At 36.5% G+C, this 17,633-nt stretch overlaps 1 protein-coding gene across 4 annotated transcripts in view; it reads right to left on the bottom strand.

Annotated features, from left to right (window-relative positions):
- Positions 1 to 399: 399 nt before the first annotated feature.
- LOC137658830 (forkhead box protein N4-like) overlaps positions 400 to 17,633 on the bottom strand; it is a 64,933-nt gene continuing 47,699 nt past the window's right edge. For 3 of the 4 annotated variants that reach the window (XM_068393906.1, XM_068393905.1, XM_068393907.1), the window contains 5 exons: positions 13,061 to 13,164; positions 12,767 to 12,898; positions 12,240 to 12,388; positions 7,870 to 8,109; positions 400 to 2,516 (listed from right to left, as the gene is read on the bottom strand). In XM_068393906.1, the coding sequence (XP_068250007.1) occupies positions 2,283 to 2,516; positions 7,870 to 8,109; positions 12,240 to 12,388; positions 12,767 to 12,898; positions 13,061 to 13,164 (859 nt within the window). In that variant the 3' untranslated portion in view covers positions 400 to 2,282. Of the gene's footprint in view, positions 2,517 to 6,324; positions 7,287 to 7,869; positions 8,110 to 12,239; positions 12,389 to 12,766; positions 12,899 to 13,060; positions 13,165 to 17,633 lie in introns of those variants that run through there. The other variant, XM_068393908.1, reaches the window with a different exon arrangement.

Here is a 17,633-nt window from a genome sequence, read left to right as displayed (position 1 = left end):
GAGACAGTCTTAAAGGAGCAAGGAGCGGAGCTATTGCAGTTCTGCAGGGAACTAGGGATCACCATCAACTTGGGAAAGTCCCAGTGTTGGAACAATCTAAAATTAGAAAAGAAAGGCTAGAAAATCTGGTGAACAGAAAACTAGTATGTTTGCTCTCTACAAGAGCCAAATCACAAGTGCTTGAGGTAAAGGCGGTAGCATTCCCTGCTAACCCCCCCAAACTTCTGCAGGGAGGATGGTTGCCTCCTTGCACATAGTGTTTATGGTCTGAACATCAATTTGTGCCGATTCTATCTCTTGGTAAAGAACAAGGGTTTGTATTTCGTATCTGAACAAACAAATTATTACGAGAGTCTAAACAGAACAAGAAAGAGGTTTGCATGCAAGGTAAAAGCACCATTCGTATTTTCATTTTTAATTACGTTTCATACAAAAAAATCTATGAATAATACAATATTTACAGCCAAGATATTTTCCAGGCCAGTGTTTCTGCTGGTTCAACTCTGTGTACTCTTAATAAGAGAGTACGATTAGTAGCAGAAATGAAAATAATGAAGTTTTATGTACAAAGTTCAACATACAAAAGTATAAAAAAGCTAACTTTGCACTCCTTATATTTAGGAAGAAATTTCCTGTTAATAGCATTTCTAATGAATACTTCTAGGTTACAATTTAATGCGTAGTACTCAGTAATGGAAATCCAATCTTCAGTTCTTACAATTTACTTCTTGTACATCCAAGAATGACAAGGAAAAAAAAAATAAACGACTAGTAGTTTATGAAGGGTTGTGAGTCTGCATAGAGTTATATCCAGGACTCTAGTAAGAAATTAGTCACATTTGTAATAAGCAAAAGGTAAAAAAAAAAATATATATATATATAGTTAACTACATCAAAGACTGTAGACAACAGTTAATACTGAAGAAATCCCTATTATATACCATTGCACACAGTACTTGACGAAGTTAAAGCACTGAGAATAAAGAAATAAAAACAATGATTCATACCAAGAATTCTTCACTAAATATGCATAATAGTGAGAGATGATACCAACCACTGCAGTCCCTGAATATAGCAGTTTTAAAAGAAGAGACTTATCTACTGAACTTTGCTCCCTTATTATCTCTTTAGGGAGGGAACTTTCAGAGCAGACTAGGAGCCGATCTTCTGTGGCCACATAGTAAAATTGTACAGACAAAAGAAAGTATTTCCTTAAGAAAAGAGAACAAAGTTTTACAGGATACTTAGCACAAGACCAATATACTTCTGGCCATACTTATTAAGTAAAATAAAAGTTTATTTAAATATCTTTTTCTACAAAATAAAAATCTTGCCATCTTCTGTAAAAAGTATGTGGACACACAAGACCTCTGCTCCTGCTATCATAGTATTACACTCTCTCAGGTACTTGAGTTTGCCTGGTCTCAGATATTTAAATTATCACAGGACTCAGACAATGTTTTCTGTTGTGAGACTGACCTTGGAAGGCTCGTCCCATAACAACGAAGCTTTCATCAACTGAGGCTTGCCATAATGACATGTCGCACCCTTTTATGTTTCAAATATTATTAAACCTCACTAGAAGGACATGCCTTCTGCTTACAACCTATGGTTATTATTATCACAATTTATATACATCAACTTCAAAGTGAAGGTACAGACAATATGGAATACTAGTTCACAATTTGCACTATGAGGAAGTAACTAATTATTCATAAAAGGACATTAAATACTTTTCTATAAGAAGAAAAAAATTAGAAATGCAATATTAGAAATTGAACTAACAAAGCACCGTCCAGGTAGGAGCATTTTCCTCCAATTGACACAACTATTTTTACCAAATCTCATGAAATGTACTATATATAGAGGCCGGGCTAGAATCAGAACACTGCCCAATGACACATTTAAAATAAGAAAATATCTGACTTTGCGATCTTACATTTACATAAAATAAAAGGAAAAGTGTGTATTGGGTCAGCCACCTCTTCCAATCCCCTCCCCAAACACACAAGTACTCTCCACTCACAATAAGTATACACAAACATCAAATATATACTGATCACCGACTCAAACACACAATGATTATCCATCCTTGCTCTCTCTTCGCCTTATGTTCAGACACAAAGTCTACTTAACTTCATCCTTCAGCATCACACAAATATGTCACATTTTTTTCTTTCTTTTTAGGTTTTTTGTTATTTTTTTTTTGATGAAAGAAAAGCAATTTAAAAATGATTAATCAAGAACATTAAAAATGAAGAGATTGTTTTTGAAGAACCAAACTATGACAATTTGCCATTGGTAAGGACCAGTCTGTTTAATGTATGATGCTGCTGATGGGGTGAAGAAATTGTTGGGGTGTAGACGTAATTTGCGCGAACAGTAGCAGACCTGAGAGGTGTTATTCCTGGTAGCTTGCGTACCACCAGACCACGAGTCGAACTTGTAGTTATTGGGGAGTTTTCGTCTTCGACTTTAATTTCATTACCAAGGTCATCAACAACAGACCCATTTGTCTGAAATATAATAAAAGGTATCGTATGAATAGAATTACAAATTCAAACAAGTTTGACAATGAATTCATTTTCATAGACATGTATATACACAACCACTGAATTCTTTTACATACACTGTTCAAGTTATAAATCTAAAGCCTATAGTTTTCAACTCATCCACAATTTTGTTAAAATTTGTGCAACTATGTACCTGAGGTATCTTGCATTTTCATATTTTGATTTTATCCCATAGTTTACAGGCAAGTGTCCCACACTAAAAAAGACTGCTTGATAGTACCAATTGTCATCGTAACAGTACAGCATGAATGAAGGCAAGTATCATGGGTTATCAACAAAGGGGATTTCATGATACGTCAAAAAATGAGTGAATCCATTCCTCATTTACCAACATGGTAAAGTGCAAAATACATACATACATATACCAAGGTATTTCCCCCAATTTGGGGGGTATCTGACATCAAACAAATGAAACAGAAAAGGGGACCTCTCCTCTACGTTCCTCCCAGCCTGACAAGGGACTTAACTGAGTTCGGCTGGTACTGCTAGGGATGCCACAGCCCACCCTCCCCCGTTATCCACCACAGATGAAGCTTCACAACGCTGAATCCCCTACTGCTCCTACTTCCAAGGCACCGGAGGAAGCAGCAGAGCCTACCGGAACTGTGTCACATTCGCTCGTCATTCGTTCCTATTTCTAGCACGCTCTCTTGCCTCTCTCTCATCTATCCTCCTATCACCCAGAGCTTCCTTCACTCCATCCATCCACCCAAACCTTGGCCTTCCCCTTGTACTTCTCCCATTAACTCTTGCATTCATCATCACCTTTAGCAGACAGCTATTTTCCATTCTCTCAACATAGCCAAACCACCTCAACACATTCATATCCACTCTAGCTACTAACTCATTTCTTACACTTGTTCTCACCCTCACTACTTTGTTCCTAACCCTATCTACTCGAGATACACCAGCCATACTTCTTAGACATTTCATCTCAAACACATTCAATTTCTGTTTCTCCGTCACTTTCATTCCCCACAACTCCGATCCATACATAACAGTTGGTACAATCACTTTCTCATACAGAACTCTTTACATTCATGCCCAACCCACTATTTTTTACTACTCCCTTAACTGCCCCCAACACTTTGCATCCTTCATTCACTCTCTGACGTACATCTGCTTCCACTCCACCATTTGCTGCAACAACAGACCCCAATTACTTAAACTGATCCACCTCCTCAAGTAACTCTCCATTCAACCTCGCACTTCCTTCCCTTCTCGTACATCTCATAACCTTACTCTTACCCACATTAACTCAACTTCCTTCTCTCACACACCCTTCCAAATTCTGTCACTAATCGGCCAAGCTTCTCTTCCGCGTGTGCAACCAGTACAGTATCATTCGCAAACAACAACTGATTTACCTCCCATTCATGGTCATTCTCGTCTACCAGTTTCAATCCTCGTCCAAGCACTCGAGCATTCACCTCTCTCACTACTCCATCAAGATACAACTTAAACAACCACAGTGACATCACACATCCCTGTCTCAGGCCCACTCTCACCAGAAACCAATCGCTCACTTCATTTCCTATCCTAACACATGCTTTACTACCTTTATAGAAACTCTTCACTGCTTGCAACAACCTTCCATTAACTCCATATAACCTCATCACATTCCACATTGCTTCCCTATCAACTCTATCATACGCTTTCTCCAGATCCATAAACGCAACATACACCTCCTTGCCTTTTGCTAAATATTTCTCACATATCTGCCCAACTGTAAAAATCCGATTCATACAACCCCTACCTCTTCTAAAACCACCCTGTACTTCTAAGATTGCATTCTCTGTTTTATCCTTGATCCTATTAATCAGTACTCTACGATACACTTTTCCCACCACAGTCAACAAATTAATACTCCTTGAATTACAACACTCATGCACATCTCTCTTACCCTTATATAGTGGTACAATACATGCACAAACCCAATCTACTGGTACCATTGATAACACAAAACACACATTAAACAATCTCACCAACCATTCAAGTACAGTCACACCCCCTTCCTTCAACATCTCAGCTCTCACACCATCCATACCAGATGCTCTTCCTACTCTCGTTTCATCTAGTGCTCTCCTCACTTCCTCTCTTGTAATCTCTCTCTCATTCTCATCTCCCATCACCGGCACCTCAACACCTGGAACAGCAATTATATCTGCCTCCCTATTATCCTCAACATTCAGTACTTTCAAAATATTCCGCCCACCTTTTCCTTGCCTTTTCTCCTTTTAACAACCTTCCATTTCCATCTTTCACTGTCTCTTCAATTCTTGAACCAGCCTTCCTTACTCTCTTCACTTCTTCACAAAACTACTAATTATTCTCTTCATATGAATGACCCAATCCCTGACCCCACCTCAGGTCAGCTGCCCTCGTTGCCTCACATAGCTTGCACTTTACTTCCACATTTTTCTCTCTATATCTTTCATACTTCTCTACACTATTACTCTGCAGCCATTCTTTAAAAGCCCTCTTTTCCTCTTTCACTTTTACCTTCACTCCTTCATTCCACTATTCACTGCCCTTCCTCATGCTGCCTCCAACAAACTTCTTGCCACACACATCACTTGCAATCCCAACAAAATTTTCTTTTACGAACTTCCACTCCTCTAAATTACCCGTTTCTCTTACTTTCACCTCGTCATATGCCATTTTCAATCTTTCTTGATATTTACTTTTTACCCCCGGTTTTATTAGCTCTTCAACCCTTACTAGCTCCCTTTTACATCCACCTACTCTAGGCATAAAAAATATTTGAAATATTTGAATTTCTTCAGTAGCCCAAGCTTGTGTTTCTGTTTGCCTTACATCCTGTACATCGTTTATGGGAAAAAAATGTTTTTGCAATATTGTAATTATGAAGTGCAAATCAATTTCTAAATTTACATGCAGTTTGAACTGATGAAGATCAAATTATTCAATCAGCTGACTTCGGAGGGACAATGCAAAATACCTTTATAACCATGTAATCTGTACAGTGAAGGGAACAAAACTAATCCCTACTCCAAAAACTGCAGATAATATTACTTATTGGCTATTTCCTATAACACAACCCCAAGTCCTTATGTGGATAACTTGACATCAAAGCTAAAATGGCAGAAGGTTAAAAGATATTTAGAAGTGGTATAATAGTGGATGCATGGAGAACAACACCAAAGCCCAGCCAAGTGTACTTGCAACCAGTTCTTCCATCACCCCGAACGAGAAATTGAGGTTGGTTAGAGGTGGGATATATCACTAACGAGTTTGTAATCTACGAAAATGGGACGCTAGATTTACAATTTATTCCAAGATACAAATCCTATGGCTTGTGCAGACTCACTCCTTAACTAGGTGACGACATCAGTAAACAGTGCGTTTGTCTAGTAAATCACTCTGATCTAAATTATATGAGGCTAGAAAGTCAATTCATGCCAACACCTTTCTGTATATGTTAAACTTGAATGCTCTTAAATACCTTAATTTTCATTACATGAAAATATCGGCATGTGAAAAATCCAAAATATAATATGTATTACCATGTAAAGGGCGAAATTTGAAGACCAGTTTCGGATGAAAAAGTCAGAGTTCGGCCATTACGTGACTTTTAATTATGAAAATATTTATTTTTTCGACTTCTCGTGTTGTTGTTAGGATACTATAATTGCATATGGTTCATTAATAGGCAAGTAGTTTGAAAGGATCGACTTAAAAACATTATTTTAAGTAGTTTATAGTTTTATGTTTAAATAAAATATGAGTATTTACCAGTAATTTTATCTTTATTCATAGTACTGTACACGGACTCTGTTGTGTGAATCTGTTAGTAGGCTAGCCCAATTGTCCGAAACCTAGAATTTTCCATGCTTGTACCGTTAATTTTATACTTGAATAGTAGTTTGAAATGACTTACAACAGCATCATACAATGTAGTTGTGTTTCTTGAATAGAATAAAAAATAGGAATTAATTTTTCTCTATTACAATACTTCAGTCACCAAAAACTTGTTTCGAACAACTAGGGATGTTTACATTATATGCCAAAAAATGGCGATAGTGGTGGTTGTCCAGTATCTTACTAGGGTATACAGGAAAACTATGATGCAAACGAGTCTGCCATTTAAGTAGTAGCAAATTTGCTTCACAGCTACTGTTAGTTATCGAGAAAAAGAATTTTACATAGCAGTTAGGACGGACTGATTTAGAATCACATATGCTTATTAAAATTATAAACAGTAGTTGTATGTACAGGCGAGTATATCAAAAATAAGACTATTTAATTTTATCTTTACTGTATTTCAAAAACATGTTTTTGTAGTCGCAAAATATTGAGTTAGAATAGGAGGAATGGTTAGGCAATAAGTAAACATTGAGTGAATAATTATAAATGTTATGTTCAAACTCACAAGTTCTTTTAGTTTATACTTTCTTAAAGAGAAATGCAGCTTATATTCCATAAACTTAAAACAAATATATAACAGTAACACCAATAAAGATTGTGTGTGGTAAGATTTATTAAAAGTGTAGTAACATTAGGCTGGCCTTGAAATTCCCGTTCACCAATTACATGCAGTATATGATAAAAAGCTTCTTGTAAAGGAAATTTGCGGTTCGCCCTTTACATGGGGTCGTCCTTTACACAGTAATATATGATATGCTCTAATCAACGCTCTTCCATCTTCTTAGAGAAGGAACATAGAATGTATTAATGGCCTTTGGAAGCAAGCTGGAATGAGACGGTAGAAAGACAAGTCACGACATTCAAACAACTATTCACCAGCATAGACATGAGGCTGCTAATCTGGCCAAGAGGAGCTCAGGCTATTATATAAAATATTGAGCTTGAACAGCCACTACAGGTCCTAAGGAAAACATCCATAGACTTTGAGGTGAGTAACATCCCTGAGATAGGGATATAAATGGTTGGGTGTTGATGTATTTGATAAAACTTTAGCAAATACAGTAGTACAATGTACAGTACTATATTGATAATTGAAAATAATTAAAATTAAAATTTAACCTGAAACACGAGTAGGTTTTTACAATAGTGGAGTGCCAAATTTTGTCTAAAATAATTAAGAATCTACAAGTTGAATCCATTTTAGCATAGCAGTTCACCTTTAATATTTATAAATATAATATTCTTAAACTCATAAGCTGAAGAAGACTAAACAAAAAAAACAATTATGGACATGCAATTTTCCTAACAAATTACCATGGACCTTTGGCATGAAAAGCAGAATCCTATTAACCACGGCAAAGGAAATCCAACATCCATTGTACAAGAATTAGATTTAAATTTTACACACCTGTAAGTTGATTTCAGTCATTGTAGAGTCTGGCAAGATTAATTCGGTATCGTCTGATGAGGTTACTTGGCTTCGCTTGATAGAATGAGAGGTGAACGCTTGCCTTAAGTTGTGACTTTGGGTAGTATGCGTTAAATTGGATGGTAATGAGGTGCGGACATTCTGTACAGTGTGTCTAACATGATTCACTGATGTTTGGACTCTCTGGTTGGGAATAACGGTAGATGTCAGAGAGTTTACCTGCAAAAAAAGAATAGCATTTTTAACCATGATATTTTGAATATTAAATATTTTTCCCATATATAAAAGTAAAATATTGTCCTAGATTGAATGATAATAATTGTATTAAAGATAAAAAACTATATAAATAAAGTCTTCTCTTTAAGAAAAATCGAAATGCATGACTTTCCATTCCTTGTTGCAGAGATTCAGACTTTGTTATGTGAGATCAGCCTGCTTGTAAATTTTCTCTACTACAAGTCATGGCATAGAATGTAAAATCAATGTTGACTTTATAGTAAATTATATTAAGTACTGTCCTCACTATATAAAAAGATTCAAGATCATAAATAATTAATACTGAAACTACTACAATACATTTGTTTAATTTTAAATCTCTTATGAGACTTCAAGAACTACGTGTGATAAACCATCTAATTCAGGGATGGAGAACATGAGGCCTTAAGGCCGCATATGGCCTTCTGGACCATCACGTGCGGCCTTCTACGGCCTTTGATATATGCACAGTATGTGTAGTATATTTCTGCTTTGACGCTGAATATTGTGTGTTTGAAATCATTCTACTGTATGTACACACATACAAATATGTACACACAGACAATAGGAAAGTTGTGTTCAGTGATGTACCTCCCTGAGAATGGAAGCAATTTTTCCTTGAATTAATCCTAACTTAATACAACTGGCAGTTTTAAGCTCCAACAGCTGTTTTAGCTGACAAGGAAAAACTGCTAGTTGCAGTGAGTGAGTGATTTAACGTATGATGGACGAGTGTGTTCCTGTTTTGTGCTTTCACTGATGAGTTTTGATAATATGAAAAACAGCTTCCCTTAGGTAACCGTAACGCAAGGACAAGAGGAACGGACATTTTAACAACTTCAATAATCAATGTCACAAAGGAGGACTAAATTTTACTTCCTTATTATAATAAGTTATGCACATATGGTGTTCCAGCTATGATGGCTAAAAACTAGGGATTTATTCAACATCTTAAGAAAGCAAATAATTTAGTTTTTTCAATGAAAACAGCTAAGTGTGTTAAAACAGATACAATTTTTTACTGGGAAGTTGCATTTTTATGAGATGTGATTGTTTAAAAAGAACCTACTTGCCAATATAAAATATTTAAAAAGGTTATATTGTTGATATTTATAAGCTATCTTTTCCAAAAGATTAATATTATTTCATTTATCACTTTAATACAAAGAACCTACTTGCTTAACTAAAGTAATTTGAAAATGACATGCTTTCGATATTATTCATTTACTTACGGTAGTTTGAAAACTACCCAACCTTGAATGAAATATTTTAAAATTTAGTTTTCAATATAATGCATTTACTGATTATTTGTATAAAAAGTTTTGAAATTGTAATGCTTTAAATTTTTATAAACCTGTCACTCTTTCTTTAGATTACTAATAAATTACTAGGAGGATAAAATAACCAACAAAAGTTTATGCGGCCTTAAGGGGCATTGAGGAATTGCAAGATGGCCTTCATCCAAAAAAGGGTTCCCCACCCCTGATCTAATTAAATAAGTTTAGTTTCAAATCTTTTTATGAAACTTCAAGCACATGCAATAAACCATCAAATTAAAGCAGAATGAAAAATTACAGACGTGGAAATACTGTAACCCATATACTGCGGTACCTCAGATTACAAGAAAGTTCGAATACCGTACAAGCAAACAAGTTATGCTCTGTGTAATGATTTTTGGGGATTAACTTGCGATGTACAGAAAGCAGTCGCCATTTGCCACCTACGCAGTGTTCACATGATTTTCACATCATTTTGTTTAGCACCACATACCCTAACTCTTCCACTCCCCAAACAGGGCTCATCGCAGAATCATACAATATTGTGCGAGCATCTTTGGAATGGTTCTTTGTAGAGTTGTGAATGTGTATTACTTTGTTGGACTAAGATTGCTAATGTTCATTGTAAAATTACCAGAACAGTACCACGAGTGTTCATTGTAGTTACCAGAACAGTATCATGATAATGATCCTGAAGTTGACAAAGAGGCGGTATGATGATGATGATTACATTGAAAGAGAAAAATACAATTATCGAGAAGCAAGAGCAAGAACAAGGTACACGAATGGCAGAATGTCAAAATTGTCAAACTACAACATCAACGATTTGTAAAAATCTGAAGAATAAAGCTATTGCATCAATGCTGACATTGACTTAACAACAGCCATGTGTTCTTGATAACTTTGAAAAATTTGCCCTTACCTGGAATAATGAAAAGCAGGTAGCAGGAGTTATGATTAACAAAGACATTATTTTTGAGAAAACCTTATGAAAAAAGTGCCGCGTACATCACCAAAAACAAAAATATTGAAGGCAAGCCAAGGGTGATTTGAGAATTTAAGAGTAAAAATGGCATACTGTACATACTGTACAAACCGGTGAGGCTGCATGCTTTGATGATACGGCAGGAGATATTAATTTCTGTATTAAAAACGTTAAGATTCAGTTATATTGTGACAAAACGGGTATTCTTTGGAAGTTGCCCTAGAGGACATTAATAACTGTAGAAGAAAGAGTAACTTCCAACCACAAGGCCGTGGAAGAACATTGAACTCTACTGTATTGTGCTAATAGCAGTAGTGATTGTAAGATCAAGCCTCTATTGGTGCATCATTCGGAGAATCCACAAGCCTTTAAGAGGTGCAAAAGAAGCATATTGTCGTATGCCAAATCAAGGTTTGGGCAGCTCATTTGAGTGTAGAATGGGTTGGTGCGACGGTTTTTGGTCCTAAGGTCAAAAATTATGTAGAACCTCCCCCCTCCAAGCCTTGACCTCTAATTTCAAGTAGCTGTACAAAAATGCTATGTTCCAGTGATTTTTCGAGGTCACCCTAGGGACGAACTTCAGTCTCAGAATTTGGGGAGGAAAATGTCCACATTGAAAACCAACAGATCACACAATTCTAGTAGGAGGAAACTGGTCTGAATGCGTTCCTGTACACAATTTTGACAGACTCAAACCCATGCAGGTAGACTGTTGATGATGAAACTGTATCATTAGGAAAGACAGGGGTTTGGAAGTTGACAGGAAGGTGAACAATCTTTTTTAATAACATAGCAAACTGCTAAGGATCAGCAGCAACAAGAGGTTGTGGAGGGGATTTTGCATTTCATCTGAAAAAGAGGGATAGTATAAAACCTCTCACTTCAAATGACATTAGGAAATGTTGAAAATGTAGTAAAATTTTGTAGAAACACATCAGCGATATAAGACCAACAGGATGAACAGCTTATTTATTTACCGACAATGTGATGTTACATTTCCATGCCATTTTAAGGAAAGGCAAAAGCAGTTGTCTCTAGATAGGTTCCCTATGAAAGTTAAATGTAAGATTATAGAAAATAAATTGACTAAGCATCCATTAAGAATGAAGTAAGTAGTTCACTTAGTGATTATGAATGTCAATAGAGAGAGAAAACTGATATTTTATTAGGTATTTTTATGGAAGAAGATTCTCCCTCCAAGCAGTAACCCCTTCCACTCATCTCCCTCAAATAGCCGCGCCTTCTCAAAGGTAAGTCGAGTTACTGACAATATTTCCCTTCTTTTCAAATGTTAATTATTCATTTCTCGTGTTAGGAATTATAAATTGTTCAATAATTAGCAATACAAACTTTAAAAATGAAAGTATGTGTATATCTCTGGATGTGAGGAATGCATTGATATTCCTTTAGTTTTTATAGGAAAAATAACTTTAGTTTACGAAGTCGCTTCGTTAAAGAATTAAATTCGCAAACCGAAGGTACTATCTATCTACCATGGTACTTCCCTCAATTTGGGGAGGTAGTCGACATAAAAAAAAAAAAAAAAAAAAAAAGGAAAATGGTTTTTTTTTTTTTTATCATTCCTCTTTGCCTGACAAAGGATCAGCCAAATTTTGTTGGTACTGCTAGGGTTCCACAGCCCACCCTTCCCCATTTAACACCACAAATGAAACTTTCATATGCTGACTCCCCTACAGCCAGTACCTGAGGTACTACTTTATATAAATCATAATGTAAAGAAAGCAGTTACACATTCAAAATTGCACATCATAAAGAAAAATTTTAACCCAAATCATTTTATCAATCTCAAAATTTACAAGTTCCACACTCACCTTCATTGACCCTACTGTTGAGCTTGAAGAAGCGTCTACTGACAACGGATCCACCTCTTCGTCTTCATCCTCATCTTCACTACAAGATGAAACACCACAATTGCTGTACTCAAATTTCATTTCCCCTCCTTCCAAGGCATCTAAAACCTCTGTAAATATTTGAAAGAAAAAAATATTAACAAACTCTTAAGGTTGTTAAGGGTCTTTTCAGCATCATTTAGCTATACCCACTTTATAGATTACTTTAAATCTGTTCTATCTTTCTTTCTTCAATCCACCTGTCGAATTTCTTGATATTTACTTCTTAGTGGAACTCTAAGATTTCCCCCAGTTGCCTTGCATTAAAAGGCCCAACCAGTCACAACACTAGACAATGGAGCTCAAATTCTATACATCACATCCCATCTACTGAAGTTATTTTCCTATACCTTGTCAGAACAACAAAACACTACAAAACTATTTGTATAAAAATTTCCTTAATAGACTAATGCTTTCTGTATTAAATTAAAAATGTATATGAACTGTACCTGGATACTGCATGGCATCTTTAATACCCTGAAGATCCTTTTTGCTCCATTTCTGAACTTCGTCATCCATTTTATGAGCTTTAGCTGGATTGAGGGCCCAAAGGCAGCCCTTCCGCTGGTTACTTCCCGCAACTGTAAGTATACAAAGAAAGTTTGATCCTTGCTGCACCCTTTATCACAATAATAATTACTGGTAATCATTTAAACCTCTGGTGACGTTAAACTAGTGAAAAATGATTGTGACATGAGGTTAAACCACATTAATAGCAATGAAAATTATAAGCAACCACTTACCAACTGGCTTTTCTATTTTCTCAAAACACTTGTTAAGACTCAAGTTATGCCTCACAGAATTCTTCCAACCATTTGGTGCTGTTCTGAAGTACGGGAAATGTTCACTGCAAAGAAAGAGTACCATATAAAATCTTTTCCAATTTAATTGTCAATTGAGATTTAAATTTTACAATGGCTCACTGAATCTTTGTTATACAAAGCATTGGCTCAATATCTTAAGATGTTTGAATAACAGATTGTCAAACTTTAAAGACTGAAGTGATACTGAACTTTGGTTATAATCGAAGGGAAAAACTTCAGACTGTACATTGAAAACAGGGGACCAGTACTGTATGTATTACACCAACCCCATAGCTTTCAAGATGTTTTTTTTTTAAATCTGTTATTTTGGACTGTAAACTTTAAATTTACTTCTTAAAAAATTAAAAATATAGCCATAAACAAATGGAAGAAACCCATCTGTATCTAGATAAAGAACAGAACTGTATATAAAACACTGCAAAATATACCATACAGAAAAGTCAAATAAAAAAATAATAAAAAATTAGATACTGTACTCCTGAGAGTTTTCATGAAATGATACAAATGTTTTTATTTAGCTTTCAAGTAAAGTGTACAACAAATATATTTTAGCTAATTGCACACTCCTCTTTTAACACTTTTAGTGTAACGTAGTTTCCATGACTATATGGCTCCCTAAAACATACAATGGTTACTGTCATATTCATACCTCTGCTGTCCTGAATCATGAATGAACTATTAAGGAAATTTCACAAAAGGGATCGTCAACAGCAAGTTAAACACCCCTTCACACACATCTCAACCTAATTATTATTATTACTTGCTAAGCTACAACCCTAGTTGGAAAAGCAGGATGCTATAAGCCCAAGGGTTCCAATAGGGTAAATAGCTCAGTGAGGAAAGGAAATAAGGAAATAAACTACGAGAAATTTAAGAAAAATAATAAAGCTTTCATATATAAACAATATAAACTTCAAAATAACAAGAGGAATAGAAACAATATAGAATAGTGTGCCAGAGTGTATCCTTAAGCAAGAGATCTCTAACCACACGGAAGACCATGGTACAGAGGCTATGGTAGTACCCAAGACTAGAGAACAATGGTTTGATTTTGGAGTGTCCTTCTAGAAGAGCCTGCTTACCATAGCCGAATTCTCTCCTGTACTCTTACCAAGAGGAAAGTAGCTACAGAACAACTAAAATGCAGTAGTTAACCCTTGAGCGAAGAGGAATTGTTTGGTAATCTCAGTGTTGTACGGTGTATGAGGAGAGGAAAATGTGTAAAGAATAGGCCACACTATTCTGTGTGTGTGTCGGCAAAGATGAAATGAGCCGTAACCAGAGAGTGATCCAATGTAGTGCTGTCTGACCAGTCAAATGACCCAATAACTCTCTAGCAGTAATATCTCAACGAGTGGCTGGTGCCTTGGCCAACCTACTACCTACAATGAGCACAATCTCTCTTTCTCTCTGGTCACTAAAGCCCTCCTTTCCTTCCTCTATTCTTCCACTTTGTTCATCCAGTACTTTCTAAATCCTCGTTATGCCTTCCACTGAAAACTTCACCAATATAGCATTATTCATGGCCAAGCCCAATACGCATCAATCTTTACACCTATACTAAACTTTCCACCAATTCTACAGTACACATTTGTATGATGGCAGTGCCAGTTGGTGATGTTTACAAGTATTTATAGGGGGAGTTTGCTATATCCTTCCCTGATTTTTATCATTATCATCATCATCATCATCATTATTATTATTATTATTATTATTATTACTTGCTAAGCTACAGTCCTAGTTGGAAAAGCAAGATGCTATAAGCATAGGGGGTCCACCAGGGAAAATAGCCTAGTGAAGAAAATAAACAAGGAAAAATAAAATTTTTAATAGTAACATTAAAATAAATATTTCCTATTTAAACGATGAAAGCTTAACAAGACAATTAGAGGAACATGTTCAAAGGAATTTATGTCCTAATGCTGTAGGACTATTCCCCGTGGACACCCATCCAAGCCCTGACCAGTGCCTACAATGCCTAACTCATTTTTTCCTTCGACAAGGCTCTCCGGAATAATTTCCCATTCAAGATTTTAGGTGGTTGTTAGCACAAAATTTTCCATTCTTATTGGATGATAAAAACTTGCAATAACGGAAAAAAATTCAATTTCTAAGTTGAATGGCATCAATTTCTAGTTGAACAAAAATAAATAGAGATAAAGCTTTAAGAAAACTATACACTTGAATAAGTATTCCGTTGCAATACAAAGATACTGAATAAAAGGGATGTAAGAAAACAGCAATTTCCAGAGAGCAAAAATGGGTACGTCTGAAAGACGGCTGAGCTATCCACTAAGTATGGTACAATGAGCAGGGTTGCCAGGTTTTCCAAGTGAGAAAAGGCCAACGTCTGATCAACTACAGCTTTAAAAGGCCAACCTAATAGTAGAAAAAGGCCGAAAATATAGCATTTAAGGCTAACCAATTTCAAAAAGGCCAAATTCGTGTATCTAAGACAAAAAAAGACCAAATTTTCAGTTTTTGGGCCCGAAAAAGGCCAACCTGGCAACCCTGACAATGAGTACTACACAATTTTGTTACCTAGAGACAAGGCGACTTAGGCGAGTACTCTGGCAAAAAGTAGCCAACAATTTACTTAACTTCAGTCAAAAGTAGTTAACAATTTACTTATTTTATTCCCGTCAAAGGTAGTCAACAATTTACTTATTTTACCTATGTTTAAGACTTAAAATCAGAACGGGGGTTGGAGAATTAACAGGTTGAATACCAATGCTACTCTCATTAGAAATGGTGAACTATGAGGACATCTGCCCGAACGATATATTATTCCAGATAATTGGAAAAAAGTCATAAAGAAATAAATTATACATAAGTATGATTTGTTTTGCTGGGTAAGGTAAAAATATGTAACCGGAAGTTTCCAAGGGATATTCCAACGGCTACAAGAAAATCCTACCTAATCTCCCGTCTGTCGAGCCATCGGCGGAAATAGCCGGCAAAGGATCACCTCACATGATTTCGACCAAAGGTTCAATGTCGTTAAGAAAAAAAACTTGTAAAAAAGGTAAAAAGATATTTGAGAAATCAAGCCACGTGCCCCGTTGCCATTTTGCACTGAATCGTAGGCAAGATAGTACGAGAATGAAACCGAAACCTGGCAGTAACCTTCAAACATGGGATCATACGCTTCTCTCTCTCTCTCTCTCTCTCTCTCTCTCTCTCTCTCTCTCTCTCTCTCTCTCTCTCTCTCTCTCAGCCAGACTTGTTACATAATTCCGCGTTGCTATGATCGCGCCGAAAAAGAAACGTGGACGCTAACCTTCATGTTTCAAGGTCTATAAATAGATCTTCGTTATAATGAGGACCGAAGAATAGCTCGTATTTTATACATATTACATCCAAAAGGCAGGAAATCGATTGAAGGCAGTGTCCAAAAAAAAATATGAAGAAAGAGATTGTGTGTAGTCTAGTCTGGGCGACAGAAGTGAGTTTACCGCGGTTCGCGCAGAAGAGAGACTATGTGATGGTGGACGGAAACCAACATATACTGTGTGTGTGTGTTGAATGTTATATATCGATCCACCTTCCTTTCCCTGTGATCTGATCCTTACTAAGTTACCTATAGGCTCTCTCTCTCTCTCTCTCTCTCTCTCTCTCTCTCTCTCTCTCTCTCTCTCTCTCTCTCTGTCTGCGTGCTTCCCATCTCACGACCGTCTAGGTGATGCTAAAATAAAATAAAAGTAAAATAGTCTCTCTCTCTCTCTCTCTCTCTCTCTCTCTCTCTCTCTCTCTCTCTCTCTCTCTCTCACCCCGCCCTTTCCCCATTTCATTTCTAATGAGACTTGGGGGACCTTGAAACCATAGTTGAAGAGGTCCAGTCATCCCTACCTTTCTACACATGTAGTGCTATGATGTATTCTAGTATGTATACATACTGATGTTATCCTATTACAAGTATACTGTAAATATCAGCGCATTATTCGCTTCTGTAAACGATGCGCATCAATTGTTTAATCATTATGGTAATAAATTACAAGTACCCTTTAAGAAATCTTTACATTGATTCAATGAAATAAAATACAAGAATACTTCAGATTAAAAGGTGGTCGGGCAACTGTATACAGTAGACTAGAGGAAGAGCAGGGAGGAGGAATACTGTACATCGGAGCGAATGGTGGTAGTGGTGCAGGCAGGCAGGACAGGAGGAGAGGGAGAGAGGGAACGTCGGGAGGGACAAAATAATGGGGTGAGGGGGGGGTGAAGTCGAGCAGGGGGAACAGTCAGCAGCAGCAGCAGCATAGGACAAACGGAGTAGCTAAGAGAGAGAGAAACACCCTAGTCACATAGCGCTGGCTGTGGCTCTTTCGCGAGGGCCTTTTTCGCAATAAAAAAACAAGCACGACCCTTACAGAGGGAAAACTGAAATTAACATAAATCAACTTTAGACTTGAGAGGGAAGGTGAGGGTCTCTTGTCTTTATATTTATCTCTCTCTATCTACAGGGAGAGAGAGAAGGGAAATATAGAGGGAA

This window comes from Palaemon carinicauda, chromosome 19 (genome assembly GCF_036898095.1).
Source record: "Palaemon carinicauda isolate YSFRI2023 chromosome 19, ASM3689809v2, whole genome shotgun sequence".
NCBI lineage: Eukaryota > Metazoa > Arthropoda > Malacostraca > Decapoda > Palaemonidae > Palaemon > Palaemon carinicauda.
Note: the sequence above shows the minus strand (reverse complement) of the source record. Positions and strands in the feature narration are given on the sequence as shown.